The sequence below is a fragment of the Bombus huntii genome, chromosome 11 (assembly GCF_024542735.1).
Source record: "Bombus huntii isolate Logan2020A chromosome 11, iyBomHunt1.1, whole genome shotgun sequence".
NCBI classification, from domain to species: domain Eukaryota; kingdom Metazoa; phylum Arthropoda; class Insecta; order Hymenoptera; family Apidae; genus Bombus; species Bombus huntii.
In genome coordinates, this window is record NC_066248.1 from 11,319,996 (window position 1) to 11,340,230 (window position 20,235).

At 37.5% G+C, this 20,235-nt stretch overlaps 1 protein-coding gene across 26 annotated transcripts in view; it reads right to left on the reverse strand.

The window, feature by feature from the left end:
* LOC126871101 (disks large 1 tumor suppressor protein) overlaps window positions 1-20,235 on the reverse strand; it is a 529,262-nt gene that overhangs the window by 108,813 nt on the left and 400,214 nt on the right. For 25 of the 26 annotated variants that reach the window (XM_050629536.1, XM_050629531.1, XM_050629535.1 and 22 more), the window contains one exon: window positions 8,136-8,171. The exons of the other annotated variant lie outside the window; for it this stretch is intronic. In XM_050629536.1, coding sequence (XP_050485493.1) covers window positions 8,136-8,171 — 36 coding nt within the window. The remainder of the gene's footprint in view (window positions 1-8,135; window positions 8,172-20,235) is intronic. 26 annotated transcript variants of the gene reach the window in all.

Consider the following 20,235-nt stretch of genomic DNA (forward strand, 5'->3'; position numbering starts at 1 on the left):
TATGCCTGTTCCCTGGTACCGGGCAACCGTGTGTAAAAGCAGAATCAAAAACGAGTATAAATGAATTTGTGATCTAGCTTTGACGTTTTAAAAGAGGGAAAATTTCACTGAAGCATTTTTTAGCGTTTTTAGGATAGAAGAGAAAAAAAGAGAAGCGAGATGCAAGTTGCAACATAGTGCACGTTCAGTATTTCTTGTTGTTGATTAATTTAAGCGGTTCTGAAAAAAATTATATTACACGAGCACTTTATATTTTCGCAAATTCTAACGTTTATAATTTACAACGCAGTTATTATTCGATTTGCATATTTTCCGACAGCCGTATAATTAATAGTTACTTAACCGAAAGCACGATCATAGAGGTAGACTTTTTCCTGCGGCTCCAGCTTTAGATTATACATGTAAATTCTGGATGAGAAACGTTTCCGTGGTTGGCACGGAATGAAATTTTGTTTGAAACGAGATTATGGTGGTAAGTTTTGCATGAAATCCATAAGCTAGTTTCAGAATAATTAACTCAACTTTAATGTAATCGCACGAATTTTGGACAACTGTGGTTCCCTTGACCAACGAAGTAATAAAATCACCGTGGATATTTCATTGTTTTGATAATCATCGTTATTCTGCAATGGCAAGAAACGAAGATACAATTCTTCTATTGATCTCCAGACGCATTTCTAAATTTAGCACCAACTATCCTATAATTCTCAAACTAGCCACAGTTTTAAAATAACATTCTATTGAAATACAATTATACATTTTCTGTAAAATTATATTCTAGATGCTACTGATAATAATAATAATACATGGCTTTTAAATAACATGACCATTAATGACAATCGCGATAATAAACTGTGACAAATCGAATGATAATTCAAGCGATCTGAGGTGCTAATGACACGATCTCGATAATCTCTATAATCTTGCAATTATCTGGAATGACAGGATCTTAATGCAAAGGGGGTAATGATGTAACTTCATTATTCTATGCCCATCTTATGAATCATTTAACTAAAGTTGGGTAATATTTCATTTTGCAATTACGTAATAATGAAACAAATCGAAATTGCGTAACTACGGAATGATGAAGCCTGCTGAAATTAAATTACACCATATATTGCTAAATTAATTATAATGTTGTACGTCGTGCGGGTGTAATATGAAATTCTTGCCATGTAAATCCATCCTAAACAATTTGACATTGGCGTACAATTCCATAGTGAACAAGACCCACCATATTTCCGATAATTCACTATATCTACCTAATGAATATCCAATCTGCCTTAATTTGTAATATTAAATGTTGTTATTCATTGAAAAAACATCCTCTTCTGCAACTAAATATTTCTCAATTTTGAACAGCAAAACTCTATTACTTTCACTCGACTACATCATTATTCAACATTCAATTAGTTATGTAGAGGATGAGGTAGTTCAAATATCGATTCTAAGTGTCGTGAGCACTTTATTTGTAATGCCTTAATACAAAGCACGAGTCCTGATCTAATAATAATCGTGATAAATACGCGCGTATTTTGATATCTTCGAATGCTAAACTCTCTCGCTCGATAAACTCTGTCTCGCTCGTCAATTCGCTCGTTTATTTATATCGGTCAGTGGACAGTCGGAAAATTTGAACTCGACTGCGTTTGACGGTTGAAAGTAACGGCGACCTTGTTTTGCCTCGGAGTTTGATTATTAATACAATATGTGTGTGTCCTACGATATTGATGCTCCGAGGCAAAACAACAATAAGATTTAAATTTATTAGCGTGCCGCTACAGTTATATCGAGACTTACGGACAGATAGTTAATGAACTTGAGAGTAATCTCTAAGTCACTAATCAAAGACCATCAGCAGAGTATATGATTCACTGAGAAACACGTTGAGGAGTTAGTTCACGGAACATCACAACTTGCATCACGCTCCATAAACTATGTAATCGAGATTCTCATTATAATTTCATAGTGGACTTAAATTTCCATTCAAATGCAATATAAAACCAAATTTCGAAACAACCCTCCACTCTCTTCTCATTAATCAAACATTTTGCGAACATGTAATATAAATTAATAAATATTAATGCACTCGAAATTTCTCAAAATACAAAAGAACAAAATTATGCGGTGATAAACAGCACAGAATTTCACAGTTTGTCGGATCTCTATTACCATCGCTTGATTCCATTTGTGTAAACCAGTATGAGTGTCGGTGGAGATTTTACGCGTGGAAGGAAGGTACAAGTAGGATTTGACAACTCCTTCTTAGACGGCGAGGAACAGGAATATAGAAGAGACGATTGGAAGGGAGGAATCTAAAAGAAAACCAGACGAACGTGACCGGCATAATGCAGACTCGAATTCTTCTAGACCGGGAAATCTTTAGCGGTGCCACGCTGACGTAGACTACAATCCTGGAATAAATTTACAGTTCCCCGTATTCGGTTAATACCGTGCTTGTCTTATCTCACCAGCAATTTCACTGGTTTTCCAAGCGAATGCAGCGATAACCGTTTCTCATTCCCGTTAATGTACAGTTTCGTGGTGTTCGGAAGAACTTTCCGGAAGTGAAATGTAATTCGTTAAAACCTACAGGTTCATAGACTACCGGCCCAACGAAGCTTCGATCGTATCTCGTATTCAATTGTATCTCCAAGTGGAAAATCAATGAATATTAACAAGGAAATAAGATGAATTCGACGATTACAGTATTCCTATCGTCCAGTATAGTTTCGTCGATTAACACCTCGAGCTTCTATTTCGCTCAGTTTCTACTTAACTCGATTAAAGGTACCTATAGTCTCAAATTCATATCTGAAATAAATATGGAAACATTTTGAACATCATGACAGTCCGTAACGATCGAGAAATTGAGGAAATCCTTCGAAATCACGTGATTTCTAAAGATACTCGGAATATTTTAGTTGGGTAACCCTCGTCAGAAGTTTACTTGCACGTCCCATTTTACGCAGATAGAATGAATCACTCCTGTCCTTTCGGTTCGCTGACTATACTGTGTGTTTTTCATTCCAGGTACTATACCAGGGATCGACGAAGCGATCGACCAAATATCTTCCTTTCTGGATTCGATGACGAACTTTATTCCATTCTGGTACCACTTACGGTTTACATCCGTAATTTTACGACCTTGCTCCATGCTTGCGATGCTGAAATCCACGCAACTGTGAGAACGAGAGACCCTCCGTTCCGACCCAGAATTCGGGACGCTTTGAGCAACGAACCACAAAGCTCGTGTCACCGACGCGATGTTATGATAAATAGATTTTCAGCTACCAAGGGATGCGACTTGATTTGTTATTTCTTAAATATTTTGTCGGTATTTCGTGAGACAAGTATTTTCCAATTAAAATAATGAATTTGTTCAGAAAATTGTAAAAATAAAATGGTTAAAGATAACATACACTACATTGAAAATGTTTATATCTAATGCTTACATCATTTGAAAATCATGACAGATACATTTCCACTGATTTTTAAATTTTAAGTATCACTTCGGGATTTAAAGAATAATATTTTTAATATTATGTAAAGAGTGAGAGAGTGACAAAGGGTATTTATTTTGAAGCTCTTTTATTCATTCCATTTAAATTTTGACACGTTGCCCAATAAACCACCACCAAATATATCAAAAAGAAAAGTCAATGAACTAAACATTTTCTGCTTGGTCCGACCTATTGCAGGGAAGTCATGAAAGAGAGAAGAACAACAAAGTGTGCACACGCGTTCACGTTTAGATAACGTTGATGGGTTCTCATAATACGTAGTCGAAGCATCGGTAAGAAAATGTCGTCGTCCTTGCTCTCTCGCATCGATCCCAATTTTCGCAGCGTGCCCGTAGAGTTCTCACATAGTAATTTCTCGTATCTGACATAGCTCGTAAATTGGAAAACAGACGGTCGGAAACGCGATGACACAAACATTAAAACGAGCCAACGAGAACGTCTGTTCACGAGGGAAAGATAAAGAAAGCTAGAAACCGCATTTTCCTTGTGACTAGTTTCAGATAACACAGTCGTTCCCGCGAGAGAATTAAAAATTAACACGGTTAAAATTTTAACAAACGAAATCGGGAGTCTGCTTGACTCACCACTAAATTAATCACCGGTTATCAACGATCGGGCGATATGAATGAAATGTAAATGGCTGTGTTCGCGAAACTAGTAAAAGTTGCTCGAACTGCCTCATTTTTCATAGAAAAGGGGACAAAAATTGCCAGACCACTTAAAAGGGATAATTGATGCGGAACAAAGTCCTTTTAGGGTTTATCTTGTTCTTAAATGACCCGCACGACGCTGCTCCATGCCCTCCTAACGCTTAAGTTTGCTAAAATAAATTGACTGGAACTGTTACGCACCTTCTAAAAATCTGAACGAACCTAAGACACGGAGCTACCAAATCGCGTTAAACCTCGAGCACTTTAGGTGTCATTTCATGTTACCTACGGTTCTAAATGCTTTCTAATTCTTTCTAAAATCTGTTGGCGTGAAATTAAATAAGTAGTATCAAAATCAGAAAATCAACAAAATTCTATTCATCATATTGTTTCCAAGCAGTCATCATGACTGTATATCGCCTGTAGGTAAAGTATAATTTCAGAAGACATGATAAATATTATTGTGAATAAATATCCCTAAATATATGAAATTCTTCCACGAAAAATTATCTCAATGACCAGATATGTGTACGTGTATCATTCTGTCATACAAACATAAAAAATAATTACGAATCTTTTTCTGATCTTAATAAATTCATCTCTGTAAAATGTAATTCTATCTCGTTATATGTTCTAATCGAATTTAAAGAACCGATTTAATTGTCGAAGGTAAATTCATTTAAACCACGAATCATTCTATTTCAAAAGCTGGAAATCGGAGGATTGCAACGCGACGAACAAAGCGCAATCTTTTTGCTATATTCGACATCTGCCCGGATACAGCAACGCATTATTTGCCAGTCAAAGTTGATGCACCTGCGGGATTCCACGTATTTGTATGCATACATGAGGTACGGACTGCGGGCGATCTAATTCTAATCCAAACATTTCCGGTCCATTGACGACGCGTGTCTTCCATTAATGGACTATTTCATTACTGAATCGTACCGCGACTGGAAATATTGAATGCGATCGAATCAGCCTCGAACTGCAATTTAATATCGACCGGAGAGATAATATCTTTCGATATCGGGATGATTAACGATACGCTTGCTTCGATAAATAACGTTCGGCATTAATTTGTAAATAAGTGAAATATGATGAACTGTTCCGAAATATATGTTAATATTATGCAAAAGGCGGACAATATCGAAATAATTGTTTGCAATACGAGCAATGTTTTAATGAAGATAAAACGACACACGGTGCGTTAATTGTTATCTTTCGGTGGAGGACGTTGCATGCGGCCAACAACATTCCAACGAACGGAAAAATGTAATTATTCGTAATGCGTACACTAGTGACTATTAATATTCATTCCGCGATTCCTGTAACCGTAACTGTGTATTTCACGCATTTCAATAAAAACAAGCGAATAAAACGATTCTGCCTCCTCCATTTTAATATTATCTAAACGATCGATAATATCGCATCGCGTTACGCTCTAACGAGTGAACAAATTTCAAAAGGATTCTTCGAGCCCTCGATTAATTTCAGAGATTTGTTACCTTACTTGTATATTTCAATCATAAAATTGCGACACTTACAAAATGTGAAGTGATACTCATTTCCTTCGATTTAACCAAGTTCAAAGGGCCCATAAGGTTACAAGCTCGTTCAAAGCACACTTTAAGGGCCGGAAAGCTGATTCGTGATCCACCAACGAGTAATCTCGACAATTTGCGTGAAGATCGAGGGACATGCACGGACACCGACACGCTCGCGTCATCCAATGTGATTTATATGACACGTCCCGTTATAATGCCGCTCAACCATAATGCAATTCTAGGGGCTGGAAGCGCAGGAAGTGACATGAAGAGCAACACCACGTGGTAACCACCGCGCGCGGTTCGCCAATGACCTCTTATTCCGGCTATGGCCACTATCGTGCGGCAACATCAAATACCGATAGCTAAAGAACGTCATGATAAAAAATTCGCTGATGAAAAAACGTATTCGTTATGTGTACGGAAGATATTATCCCTCTTATACAGGATAGTGTTAGCAGTGGATTAAAGCTATTTGTTGATTATATTATGAAAAACTCGAGACACGAAAATACCTTGGGATTAATTAGCGATATTCGTTTCTCCGTTGGTAACGCGTGCTAGCTTTGCTAAAATCGAGCAGAGGTATCGGAGCTAAGGTTAATAATAATAATCAGTCGAGTACTGTTATACAAAATAGGAAACAAGCGAAGAAAGAGGAACGAGGGAGGCAAGCAGGAAATCTAATGGGATTAGGATCTCGATGAGCCGGGATAATACGAAACAGGGGTGTGTTTTCTCAAGGGAAAAGTGGCGTACGTGGAATTTCAGATTTCGGAGCTAGCTCGGGAAACCAAAATGGTACCGTGGCAAACGAGCCCTGGAACAATTCACGCGAACGAAAATTTCCCGATAAGACGAGTTTGTTACGCCAACGAAAGTTTCGAAAATATGTTCGAACGTATATCTGAGGTCATCTCACCAAGAATTGTCAAATAAATCTAACAGCTAATTACGAAGAATAAACGACTTGAATTGAGATCGTTTCTCGCCGCGAAATTGATCCTATTTTCTGGGAAGCACACGACAAGGGATGAAAAAGGAGATGAATGACTTGGTAGGTAGGAATAGGAGGAAGAACCACGAACGAGAAAGATAATCGCGGCGGTCGTAGGCATCCCAGAAAGTTATAAGAACCGGAGACCGCAGTTTACTCGATTTGACGAGTGAATACTCGTGTTACATCCGAATCGCTTTCAGCCTCCTTCCACCTATTTCATACCCTCGTTTCCCTTCCTACGATTCAGGGTAAAGTATGCGCCATCTACGTTGAATTTCAAACGATGCTGCAAATCGAACGAAGCCCTCCATGAATCTTTTCATTCGAATACCGCAGCGCTGACGATGCCACTGGAGAAGTTGGTTGTCAAGCTTGCTGAAAAGGGCAGGTTACCCTCGACGTTTGAATGACGTAAGAGTGACAGGGGTGATCGAAGCCGATAAATCGTGATAAATGTCGGAAAATGACGGAAAAATAATATGAAAACAATGAAAGAACGATTCGAGAGATTCGATTAATTTTAATTGCGTGTAAAATTTAATTTGCCCTAGTATTGTGTGACAGTTTTTAACGCCAATGGCCTAAGCGTAAATGATTATTTCTCGCAAGTGAAAATTATAATCTTAGAATACGACAATTTCGAGAGGCAGCAGAATATCGTACGAGCATTAAATCCCAAGAACAATTAAAAACATAAATTTTCCTGAACCAATTCGTGTTCGTTCTTTTTTTTTAAATAAAAGAAAAGTTACGTGTTTTCAATGGTCGCCTGCGTAATCCTGACAAATCGTAGGGATCGATCATAAAAATGAAAACACACGGGACGAGATCAATCGCAATATTTTTCGCACCGTCCCTATCAATTCATATCGCCGATAAGAGAACTTAACGAAATTCCAATCGATCTCTCATCACAGTAAACGTTGCAGGAAAAGTATTGTCCTACTAGTATTTCGACATCAAGGCGGCGTACGATATCGAGATAGGATTCAATCGTCGCAATAGTTTACGGATCGAAAACCGACACACGATTAAACTATAATTTCTATCTAGAATCAAAGGAGGGAGGTAATTGTGGAAATTCGAGCACGTGCAACGTCGTAACGCGGCTACTTGTAAAATTATACGAATACCTCTGGGATTCTAACCGAATATTTGCGACTGATACTTAATCATAAATTTGCACGATCTATTCGAACAACAAGAACAAGAAGAAAAGTGGCATCAATTCGAATAAACCATTCTTCGATATTTTTAGTTCACGCATATTCGTACAATATATGATACATTGGACAAAATAAAAGGTACGAATGGAAAGACAATCTGTTTTCAGTTAAAAGTCAAAGTGTTTAGTTATCAACAAGGATTGATTCGTGCAAGGATTCTTTTGTGTTCACACGTTTTGTCTACTTACATGTCTCGTGTCAGCCGCAAGAAGGGGCGTGTGTGCCTGCAACAATGAGTGCCCAGAAAATTAGACTGTGAAACCCCAATAGAATTCTTATTTGCTTTCTAGAGTTTCATGCTTCAGAAAAGACTCTGATTCATTCGTCGCCGAGGACACGAATTCCCCGAGCCAAAGCATGCTATCATGCGATAACACGCGCCGGGAAGGGGTCATGCAAGGGAGCAAGAGTGAAACTGCTTTTTGACCAGCAATTAAATCTAACGCAGGCTTTTTAAAACATTTCTCTCCGATCGCTATCTATGAAACAATATGTACTTTTCAAAGAAAAACAAAAAGATTTCTTTTAAACTTGCATTCGCCGAAGAAGCTGAAAATTTGTAGAGCTACGATTTTACTTGTAACCTGAAAAAGTTAAAAGCGAAGCTGTAACGTCCGTGATATTCGATATCGAATTAAATTTTAACTCGGTTTAATGATATTCGGCGTGAAACAAAAGCAGGATAGAAAGTAAATTAAATATTAAATAACTAAGTATATTTGTCCCATATCGTAACGATGAAAGTAAATTAATTCTGATAGTTTAAAATGTAAATTTTACTTTTTTTCGAAAATGCGGAGGAACAAAAGAAAAGCTGGTTCGGTAGTTTCCCTCGTAGAATATCATGTGAAAAACGGTAACGCAAAATTTCTCGAGGAAATTTAACATGTTAACTGGAAAAGTTTGTAATCGAACGGCAATTCGAGTTCTCGAATTTCCTTTTACAGGGTCCGTGTTCTACGGAAATATGTTTCCATCAATTCTCGAAAAATCGCTTAGCGAATCGACATCCTGCAAGTTTTCTAATAAGTTTGAATTTCGTAATTTGACCAGTTACACTTCCACCTTGGATTTTTCCTGTTCTTAACTGTATCTCATTGGTTTCCATCAAAGAACCAGACGATATGATCTATTGCTTTGTCCGCTTATCGATGCATGATCAAACAGCCACTCTACAATACATCGGTTGTGTACACACATTTTTGTGGAACATTTAGATGGAACCTCTTAGATGCGATGCGCCACTATAGTGGCTCACTTTACTGACTCATTCGCTCGCCGTTTGAACTAAATGATCTTTTTCATTTGACAGTGTTATGACAGTGTTAACTATATATACAGACAGAATATATAGTCTTTGTTTTTGATATGCAAGTGTCAGATATCAGTTGTTGCTTTCCATTAAAATAAATATATCATTATTAGATGCTCTTTTTAACATGCCGATCCGTATCCGTATAATTTTTTAGAATCTTCAACCTCAAAATGTCGCTACAAAATAGAAAATGAAGAGCAATGTGAAAAACACTATGGCGCCGTGAGTGAAAATTGTGACGTGAGTCTATGTGTCGTACCGTGCTTTAAAACATATCACATTCAACTGTATTATTAATTATTAAAGTAAATTATTAAAGTTGAAGTATATGCATCATAAAAGAAAAATTATACTTTCATTATCAAAAACTTCATTCCAATGTGCTTGCGTAGAGAACAGCATTATCCGTCGCACATTGCAGTGCTGTATCGTTTCCGCGTAATTCGCGTCAAATTCTGCCGTACAGAGAAACAACCCCGCACAAAATTCAACCGTACCTAAGAGATTAAATACCGTTCTCCACAGTGTACCATTGATTCGCTCGTTGAAGAAAGAATAATCGCAATTGCTACACGTAACATTGCTTAATTACGCTTTTGATTAAACGTTCGTTTCGGTTGAAGTTGAATTACGTAAAAGAGCGCTTCAGAAAAGAATATTTATTTTCACTTTGAAAATTACACATCCCAATTCCGTTTCTTTTCACACCGATAGCCTCCATTAGAAAGTAGTTCCTCTGATTGATGAATCCGTCGCGAATATTTCACTCTCTAGCTGGAAAACAAGCGTGATCGTCGCAACGAGGAAAAGATCTCCATCAACGGAACGAGAAGAGATAAAACGAGGTTATGGGGCTCGTTATCACTGGAACGGAAAGGAAAGGGGGAAGCCACAGTTGCACCTACTCCGCTACTCGACGAGATGATCGAAATGAATCACCAACCTCGTCTCATTTCCATCGTGTTCCCAAGTCCTATTCTTATCTTGTCATTTTGTCCCCTGTTTCTCTCTGCGGAGCCAATTCTAATCGTAATTTATTGAAACTTGAATCGATTCGTGCTGGTTGTACGCAAACGCGAATGTCTAACGAGTCCTTCGGGTGCTATTGCTATAGAGTGAAATGTATTATGCCGACGTCTGTATGCGGACCATTCAGTTTGAGCCCTTCATTATTAAAACATTTATGTAACGGTCCCGAATCTGACAATCGACATTTATACAGAAACGTTCGCAAAATGAATCGCGTCCCAGTACGTTTGTACCCAAGAGTACAACCCCATAGGTATTTTGCCATCTCGAATAGCGGCAAAATTAATTAAACGCTGATAATAGGAAGTTTTGCAAGAACAATCGAAGTTGTATCAGCGAATGGTAAATCGGATCGATCCTCGCCAAGCTGTTGCCTTTGTTGTGGTTTCGAATGGCCGCATCCCAGAATTTGATCTCATAACGATAAATAAAAACGCCGCGAAATAACAATAGGCCAAAAATAATAGACAGATAATTTCCTCACTTCGTAACGTCGAGAACAATGAAAAACCTCTTCTGGTGAGTGCAATGGGAGGAAGATGGCTACCATCGTTTGCTACCTCCGTCAAACCACTCCCTTCACTTTAATCCGCCCCGATTCCCATCCCTTTCAAGCGGAAACGATAAGAAGTCAAGAAGACTTCTCCAATTCCATCGGGAAATAATTGACTGAAAATAAAACGGGACAACCTTGGAGGGAGTCGAGGTGGCTGATCTTGAAAAAGAATCGGCAAGGTAGGAAGTGAAAGTTCATTCAACAAGTACTCCCCAGATGGAGGAGAAACCATGCTAATACAATTGCTTTGCGATGGAAACCAGACGTTTTTGTTATTCATGAATCCACTAGACGATATCAGAGTTTACGCCCACTGCGAACTTGTCGGCGCGCTTAAACGGTGAAATTTAATCGAGCAGACACCCCGAGAATCAATAAAATATCGAGTGCAATAAATTCGATTTTCACCTTTTAAGGTAAAGAAACGGATGATCTCTTGGAAGCGAAAGGACATTGAAGAGCAATTTTCACCGGATTTTTGAAAGAAAATGTATTCAGAGAAAAGTGTGTAACGTTGAATAGATATACCTATCGTTGGAAAAGAAAGTCGATAACTAGGGGATTTTACGACGAAATCCCGTCGTTCTTGTTATTCATAGAGCTGCCATGCGAAATATGAATTGATGCACTCTAACGCGTATAAGCGCACTTATGTATAGAAAATATGCAAACCCTGTGGATAAAACTGAATATGGAATATCCGTATTCGTGTTACGACACTATGAAATATTCGGTATTTCCTCTCGTGTATAGCCAAACTAATTGTGTATACAAAAAGCGACAAATTAAACGGTGAAATTGCACTTCGCTTGGATAAAGCTGCTTTTTTAGTTTTAGTACAATTGTTTAAGCAAATTTACAAATATGAACATTTTTGGTTTGACGTTAAGAGATAAAAGATTACGTTATTATGAGACAAATTACATTTATAACATAAACAAGGATTTCGTCGTTATTACTGAGATTTAAAACCTACGTGCGTTTGTATCTCTATTAAGAATTATTTTTATACTCTCCATTTTAATTATGGTAAAATGGTCTTAATCAATCTCTTAGAAATCGAAACTTTATAATATTTGTAATTAGGTGTAATCGACTATTTTTCATACTCTGATATCTAAAGATTATCAAATATTTAAATATACAGTCGATGTGTCCATATTATTTATATAAAAACCTTAAAACTCTGCAACACGTGAGCTTTCGAAAAATCAATTTCAATAAATATTCTCCATAAAATACTTCAATTGAAACGACACGTTTCTCCATCAAAGGGACTCTTCACTTGGAAACCGAGTATTAGAGTTTCATCTCTATTTTTCTGGAATACCTACTATGTTTTCACAGCAAAGTGTGCAGTGAGAAACAAATGGGAAATAACACGTTACTATTTCGTAAAAGTAACTTGTAAACAATTCAGTCGTCTGCCATTTTGTACCACCTCAGACGATTTACACGATGATTCCATTGACTGTTCGAATATTTCTGTACGCAATTTCTCGTATCTCGCATTCAATCTTCGATTTTCCCGTGGGAAAAGCGCAGCTTTCCAACCTGGAAATACTATAGTTCACGCGCGTGCAAAAATAAAATAGAATCACTGCGAAACAAACATCGTTCTATTCGCTGGATATAATCGGATGATTATTTAGCAAATTTATTATTTTAACGAACATCGAATTTCTTTTATTTCTTTCGCATAATATATAAATTCATTTATGATTTCCTAAAACTAAATTTAACTATTTTTAATAAGGAAGCCATTTATTCTATCACATTAATTTCATTCAATACAAAATAATCAATTTCCTTCCTTTTACGACAAAAAAAATTAGATTTGTTTCCATTAACGTATTTCTCAGAGTAAAGTGAGAGAACGCTGCGTCGTCATAGTTGCTTGAAAACAAGAACAAGAAAAAAATGGTAAACGGCCACGAAATGAATTTTCTTCTGGAAACTCGTTTGAGGAAGCATCTAGCTTCGCTTCTAACCGAAGAGTAAAAAAGAGCAAGACAAGAAATTTGTGACGAGGAAGATGAGGATAGAGGACCGAGAATAGAAAAGACAGTGCAGGCCTGAATGGTAATTAATTACCAGAGACCACTCGCTGTCGCCGGAAGCTCTCGATTCGCGATGCACGGTGGAATATGAAATTCAATTAGCTTGTACGTGAGCGCACTTCCGAATCCACAGAATTAGGAGCACTGTTCGTAAGCTTCTTCCACGATTTTCCGAAAACTTTTTCTACTCATGACGCTGGGAATTAACTTCCCTGAATTTTTTTCTTTATGTAATTAGGATAATTTGTTGTTCGATCTCTCGCAGTGGTGCATCCGTATTAGCAATACAGTTCGTCACAACGATCGAAATATATTCGTTCGAATGCTTGCTCTAATTTGTTTACGCGTTTATCCTCGCGAATTACGTATATTCTCGTTTGCCTCGTAAGAAAATTAGCATGGTTTCAGTCCAGGAAAAATTTTCGGAAAAGCGTTTCGTTCAACGGATACGACCCCATCATTTGATATTCCCTCAGTGCCCCTGCGTTTTTACTGTGTATCTATCAAATATTTCATTTCGAACCAAAAGTAATAAAACTCATGGTGAAAGTAATCATCTACCTGAAGCAAGTACTCTGCGCCGTTAACGGGAAAAGTTTCGTTTGCGTGTGTGCATACCTATTTGAACATACCTATCAAATCGTTTAATATAGTTGCACCATGTTCTACGTTTCGTTTGATGTAGGAAAATGGGAACATTTTAAGATCATTCGCGAGGAAAATTATCTTGCTTTGGTTTTAAAGCGTATTGGATAAACATTATCTCGTATTACGTATGAGACAATTGCAGTTCAAGATACTCTGATTTCCGTAGATTTCTTTTAATCTTCTAGTACCAAACCGGTTCGAACGAAGATTAGAGATGTAGCGGAAAAATGAAAATTACACAGTTATACGAGATACGATTTAACGAGCGTATAATTACTCAATTTTTACAGAAACGCATTAGTAATATCTCAGCTTTCTAATCAATCACGATAATTAAGAGACACGTCAACCGTACTTTATTATCGGTTTATATTTTATCATTTTTTTACTTAAATTCTTTCCTTCTGTCTTTTTATACCGCAGATAATCACATCAGTGTATAATGTTACAAAGTTTAGATTCTTTACATTTTGCTTTTTTATTATCCGCGAAGGAAACAGGGCCCAAGAAACCGAATGCAGATGCAAACAAAAGTAGGAAGACCGTAGCCGTTTCATCGTTAATGTATTTCAATCCGCACGCACCACGACTGGTAAAGTCGTTTTCTTAGAAAATGGAATGATTCGGATTCGGCTACATTTACACATTTATGGAATATCGATTTCCGGCCCCTCCGGTGGAAGAGACAGCCTGGAAGCTTCCGTATATTCACAGACTGAATTCGCCGAAGGCTAGACCGTGCTAAAACCATCGGAAACCGTAGTCGCGAATTCCGATCGATCAAGTTACAATACAAGAAGCGTCGGTAATGGCAACATTATTTTATAGTTGAGTCGTAAACTTTGTAGCAAAATTAATATATCCGAGTGTGACACAAATTAATCGATGTTTGAGCTGGTATAGTTTACTAAAAAAATATCTCAAACGAAAGTTTATTGTCGCTAAATAAAGAATACATTAATACAGAAAACACAAGACGACACTGGTTTTTTTCAGCAAAGAAACACTTCAAAAGCTTATTTTATATCAATATATCTTTCATTTAATATCAATGAACTTTAATTTAAAACTTTATAACGACTAACCTGTGTCATAGACTTGTATATGCATTTTTTTTTTTTTTTTTTTTAGGTATTACAATTTCTAATAATACGGATATCATATAATAAATGAACGAATGAGAGTAAATTTCCTGGAAAATAATACTGATGATTTTTTTTAATATAGCAACCACAGTAAGACCGGAAGTTATCGTTCGGCTCAATGGCCAGCAGCTTCGACTTTTTAAGAATATGGTCTCCGATAGCTTCAGAGAACATCTTCAATCCGAGCTCCAAAAATTCCATCTAGGATGTACGTCGGCTGCTCCCGTATTTACATGCGCATTCTAAAAGAGATGTAAGCAAAATTGCCCGGGGTTTTGCGGGATCTCTACCCCTTGAACGTCGCGTACGTGTGTGCGGCAACTTTAAAACTCGGGAACAACTTCAGATGGTGCGGGAATAAAATATGATTCATTCCTCGCAGCGGGAAAGGCACGTAGGTAAATCCTTGCTGCAGATTTGAGAAATCTCCGGATATAATTCTCCCGCTCCTCCTCTGCGGCTTCCACCCGCCCCCATGCCACGCTAACATTCTATCGTATTCTATTTTACAAATGTATAATTTAGACATTGAACGAATATTTCGATATAGCCTAAAATTTTGTGCAGAAAATACGTGACTTCTATGTTAAAGATTATCTTCCTCATTTCCATTCCCGTGAAATATTATTCGCTTCAAATAAAATTTTCCATATTCAAGAATAGGTAAAAATCAAATTCACCAAAGTTTCAATGTACTACGTGGCTTTATCTAAATCCTACAATTAAAATGTTCATAAAACAATCCCGAATTCCTCTGAGCCAATTACCAAATCACGTAGGATTACGGCGTTAATACAACAGTCAAAGGGGAATGCCTTTTTAACATGAAATTTAATTACGCATTATTCATCTTGCTGTCGTATCTGACAAGGTGGCGTAAAAGCCTCGTCCGGATTTCGTCTTTGATGTACTTTTTCGCTTTTTCCTCGCCGCAAGTCCGGTGAAAGTTTCAACTTCCAAATCCGATCAAAAGCTTTACACGGGTGTCAGCGCAGCTGGTGCTGTGCACGAAAGATTCGAGAACCTGTTCAGCAAAGTCGTTTAAGGAATTTATAAATTTTCGTCTTCTATGGCGATAAAATACCTACTTCATATAAAGCTTTGCTGTCGATGCTATTAAGAGCGTGGAATTTAGAAACAAAGTAATTACTCTTCAATTGCATCGACAAACATGTTTATTCAGATAAGATCAAGAGAAACGTTGATACAACGCGTAACAATTTCATCAACAGCTTATAATCAGACGAGACGATGGAAATCGCGTTAGATAACAAAGAGGCGGAATTCCTTTATAACGTATCTTCTACTGCACCGAAATGTCTTGTAATCACGCGACGATGTCTAAAGATAAAGCATTTTATCAATTCATTCTTATCGCGCGCGACAAGAACTACTCCCTCCGTAATAAACCGAAAGAATCTATCGGGAAAACTCGGAGAGAGTTTAAAAACGACCACGATCGTTGTCAATTATCGGGTGTACGTATATCTATCATATCTGGGAGAAACCGGGCAGACGAGTTAAATCGATTATAGTCAAGTCAGCCGTCCGAGATGCTTCTTGGTAATTGAAAGATGCCTTCAATCAGCGATACCTGAAACCATCGATGAAGAAATCATCTCGCCGATGCTCTACGTTCGTTTCCATCGTTTTTATTGGGTGAATTTCCTCGTTTATATACAGGGTGATTCGTTTTCAGTTTATATATAGAATGCTCCCTCGAATAACGCGGTTTCAATTATACGCGGATCATTTTTCTTTTTGATAGATCTTTTTCTTTTTTTTTTTTTTTTTTCTTTACACGTATTTTGAATCAATTTATTTAGCATATCTTTACAACTTCTCCTATCATGACGAATAAGAGAAGTAAAAAAGAAGAGACTTCGTTCGTGTGAACTAATTCCTCAAAAATTACCGTTAGATACAAGAAGCAGTGGCACCGGGTTCAAACACATAACGAACCATTATGGAACTTGGAAAAGAAATCAAACAACCAGAATGTCTCTGCGAACTACATAGCTACAGTTTCACCGCAGATATGCGTAAGAGCAAATGAATTCTTATCGTTTTCTTCTTCAAACAGTTTCTTAACTGCTTAAATTCAACGTTGCTGGTCGATGCATACTACAATGATTTCAAAAAGGTAAATTTACCTTTTGAATTTTAATGCAATCGCATTAAATCGCCTTACAGTGAAGAATAGTACATGTTATGCACATGCATTGGAAAAACATAAATGTGTTTATATATACATATGAGTATCTATGTACTTTACTTTTTATGGGAGGAAGGGCCTCCGCAACTACGCAGATTTCACTCTGTGCAGTCAGTTAGTGCTCTTAACCCCTGCGTTGTTCGAGAGAACACTGTATCAGAATCGAAAAAGTGGAGTTTATGGGACAACAAGATTGAAAAGTGCCATCGAAATTGTCAGGTAGACGTTATTATTGGAATTTGTAAAATTTTATTCGAATGTGAATTCTGGCCAGCATCGACGACAATATACAAACGCAAAGAAAACAATAATGGTTAACAATAAATAATGATAAAACCGTATAAAAGGAACTACCTAGCTGTCAGGGACAGAGTCGGATCGGTAATAATCCTTGTTTCGTTGTGCTACGGGCAATAGGTTTGCGTCCCTATTACGATGGCTTGTTTATTATTCAAAGAGAGAAAAACGAGAGGGAAACTGAGCAGTATCGAATGGATTTACAATTTAATTGCCAACCGTATACTCCGTCATTACTCCTTAAACAATAACATTGCCATGTTTCGTCGAAACAAGAATCGCGTCCAGAACAGAGAGAAATTCACGCGATTGTTTTTCAGAGAACAGGAACAAAGCGGCAGGAGTCGATCATTGGCAGGTTAATTAATTAATTACTAATTGGTTAATTAATATCTTCGATGGTAAGTAATTTTCCGTCGAATAAAATGCAGAAACGAATGTTCATAAGCAAAACGCAGACATTTCCATCCATCTGTTCAATGTGTGTTTTACACATTCGTGCGAGAACGAGAAATGAAACACCAGGTATTCTCGCGTCAATTGTATACTCGTGGTTTAATCACGTTAATTTACCGCGAGCGCCATTTAGCCGATCACTTTTTTTCATTTCGATCGCAATGAATGATGCCACACGTGTCGTAATTGCAAATGCTTCCAGCATACAAGTGTGAACATTAACGAAATCGGCTTTGATTCTCGAATAATCCCGAACCCTCTTTCACCAGCACGTTCATTAATCCACGTTATCACCACGGGAGATTCAAAAAGTATCGTTATATACGAATTCCAGTGGATCGTTACGACGAACACTGACAAATATTCCGGTACAGAGCCGGTGAAAACGACTCACGGACCGACAAATAGGTCCGTGAGAGATAAGTCGCCGGTTACAAGTGGATGGTTACGGAACAATGAATGCGGAAGGACGGTCAGAAAAGGTCAAAGCCTGGCTGGTATTGGCTTTCGAGCCAGCAGCCTGGTCAGTGTCCGTCCGGTGAAATACGTCCGCGAATACGAACGGCCGTCCATTTGTCGCTTGTCCGTGTCTCCCTGTTCCACCCCCGGTGCTGGCTCATCCAGGCAGAGTACGTTCTCTCGGCCTCCGACTACTACTCCACGACCTGGTTGTTCTCCATTTCTCAGCCGATCTAATTTAACGAGAATGCCTGCCATGCACACCTACGAAACCTCAGAGGAGGTACAGAAAAGATCTATCTAAACAAATGTGTTCTTTGACCTCATTTCTTAAGGATTTTAGAGGCGGTCACTGATCACTTTAATTTTTAAATACTGTGACTATATGACTGTTCTTGACATAAACAAAAGTTTATAAAATATTTTAACATAGTTATAAATGAAGAATTAATATCATCAAAATTTTAACGCAGCTTCAGCTTGCAGAAAATATATACGAAGTATATTTATTATTATAATAAATGTAATGTAAATATATAATAATAATCTAAAAGCTGCTAAATTATTAATCGTCGTAATTGAAAAATCATTTTTGATAACATCGATAGAAATTGGATACTATCGCCCAACCTTATTATATATCACCTTCTATGCAAGTTCATTTGTGCTTGATCCTTTGTAACCTAATAACCATAATAGATCGAGAACTAACTTTTAGTTATTTTAACGTTATGAAACATGAAGGAATGACAACAGACTAACTTTTAAGTCTTATGTTTATTAAAATCACTGTGTATTTGGATCTGCAGAAACATTCCATATCTCAACATCACAATAATTTTTCTCTAAAATAACATAAAATAAAATAAAATATTAACCAACAATTCATGAATGCACTAAGGCTTCAAAGGTTTAAAAATATAACTTCATCCTTTTTTCGTTGAAGGATCAACATATTTTCACCCTCCTCCAAAGAATGGCTCTCGTAAACCAGGGTCGGTAATATGTTAACGGTAGAACTTAGAGGTTGGAAATGGACGGTTAGGAAGATGGTAGAGTGAGAGAAGCTTTCGATGCCAAACGGAAAGTCCAACAAGCGTGGTGGCTTAGTGGCTGTTTCCCTCATCCAGGTCATTATTCATGGCCTCAGAGCTCCTTGCATTCGCGCATTGACTTGTCTACGCGACAGTAGAAAAATAACTTTTATCGGTATCAGAAGAAAGGCATGTCAAACTCGTTCGAGCATCACTTTCATACGATTCACTGGATTTCAGCTCCGAAACCTTTCAGGTTTACTTCGATCATATAAAATATTGGCTAATGCTTCCTTGTATGATATGTCGATATCACATAGAGAAAAGGGATAAATACGATTAAATTTATTACAGTCACCGAACAAATGTAATTCATAATCCCCGCGTTACACGCGAGATATACCACAAGTTTGTAATTCGATAGTGCGATTCGAACCTTAGTAAGAATTAAGTTCAACAAAGAATCTCCGTGAGCAACGTGGAGACAGTGACGTAATGTTTCTAGGCGCACGATAAATTGGATCGTTCTTCCTCAGAGACTCTGTCTTGGTGCAAACTGACTTTTTCCTTCCTTCTTTTATCTCTGCTACTCTCGAAGCATGCCTGGGAAATGTACGGCCCTGGGAATCGTCCCGTCACTTCGAACTAGGAACGCTAACGATCCACCGAGTGCCGGTTGTTGTCCAACGTGAAAAGCAACACGGTAATCGTAAACGGCACCTCGCTGGAATCTAACCGTACTGCGCTTCTATTCCATGTAATTCGATCCCAACTTTCTGTTCCAGTACCATAATAAATTCAATAAACAAAGAAATTTTAGTTGCTCGCATAATATCGATATAATCGTAAAAGTCGAGGAACATTCGATTGTAATTCTCCGTAATTAAGATAAGGTGTAGTACAAGTTACCACGTTAAAACATCAAAACGAATACTTCACCCATGAAATTACAACGATAACAGTTTGCTATTTCAAGCGAAGTAACAAATAGAAAGTTACAGGCTAGAGCAGGTCAGGAAGAGTATATACAATAGCATTAAGATTCAAGTGGAACAGTTTACGGAAACTCTCAGC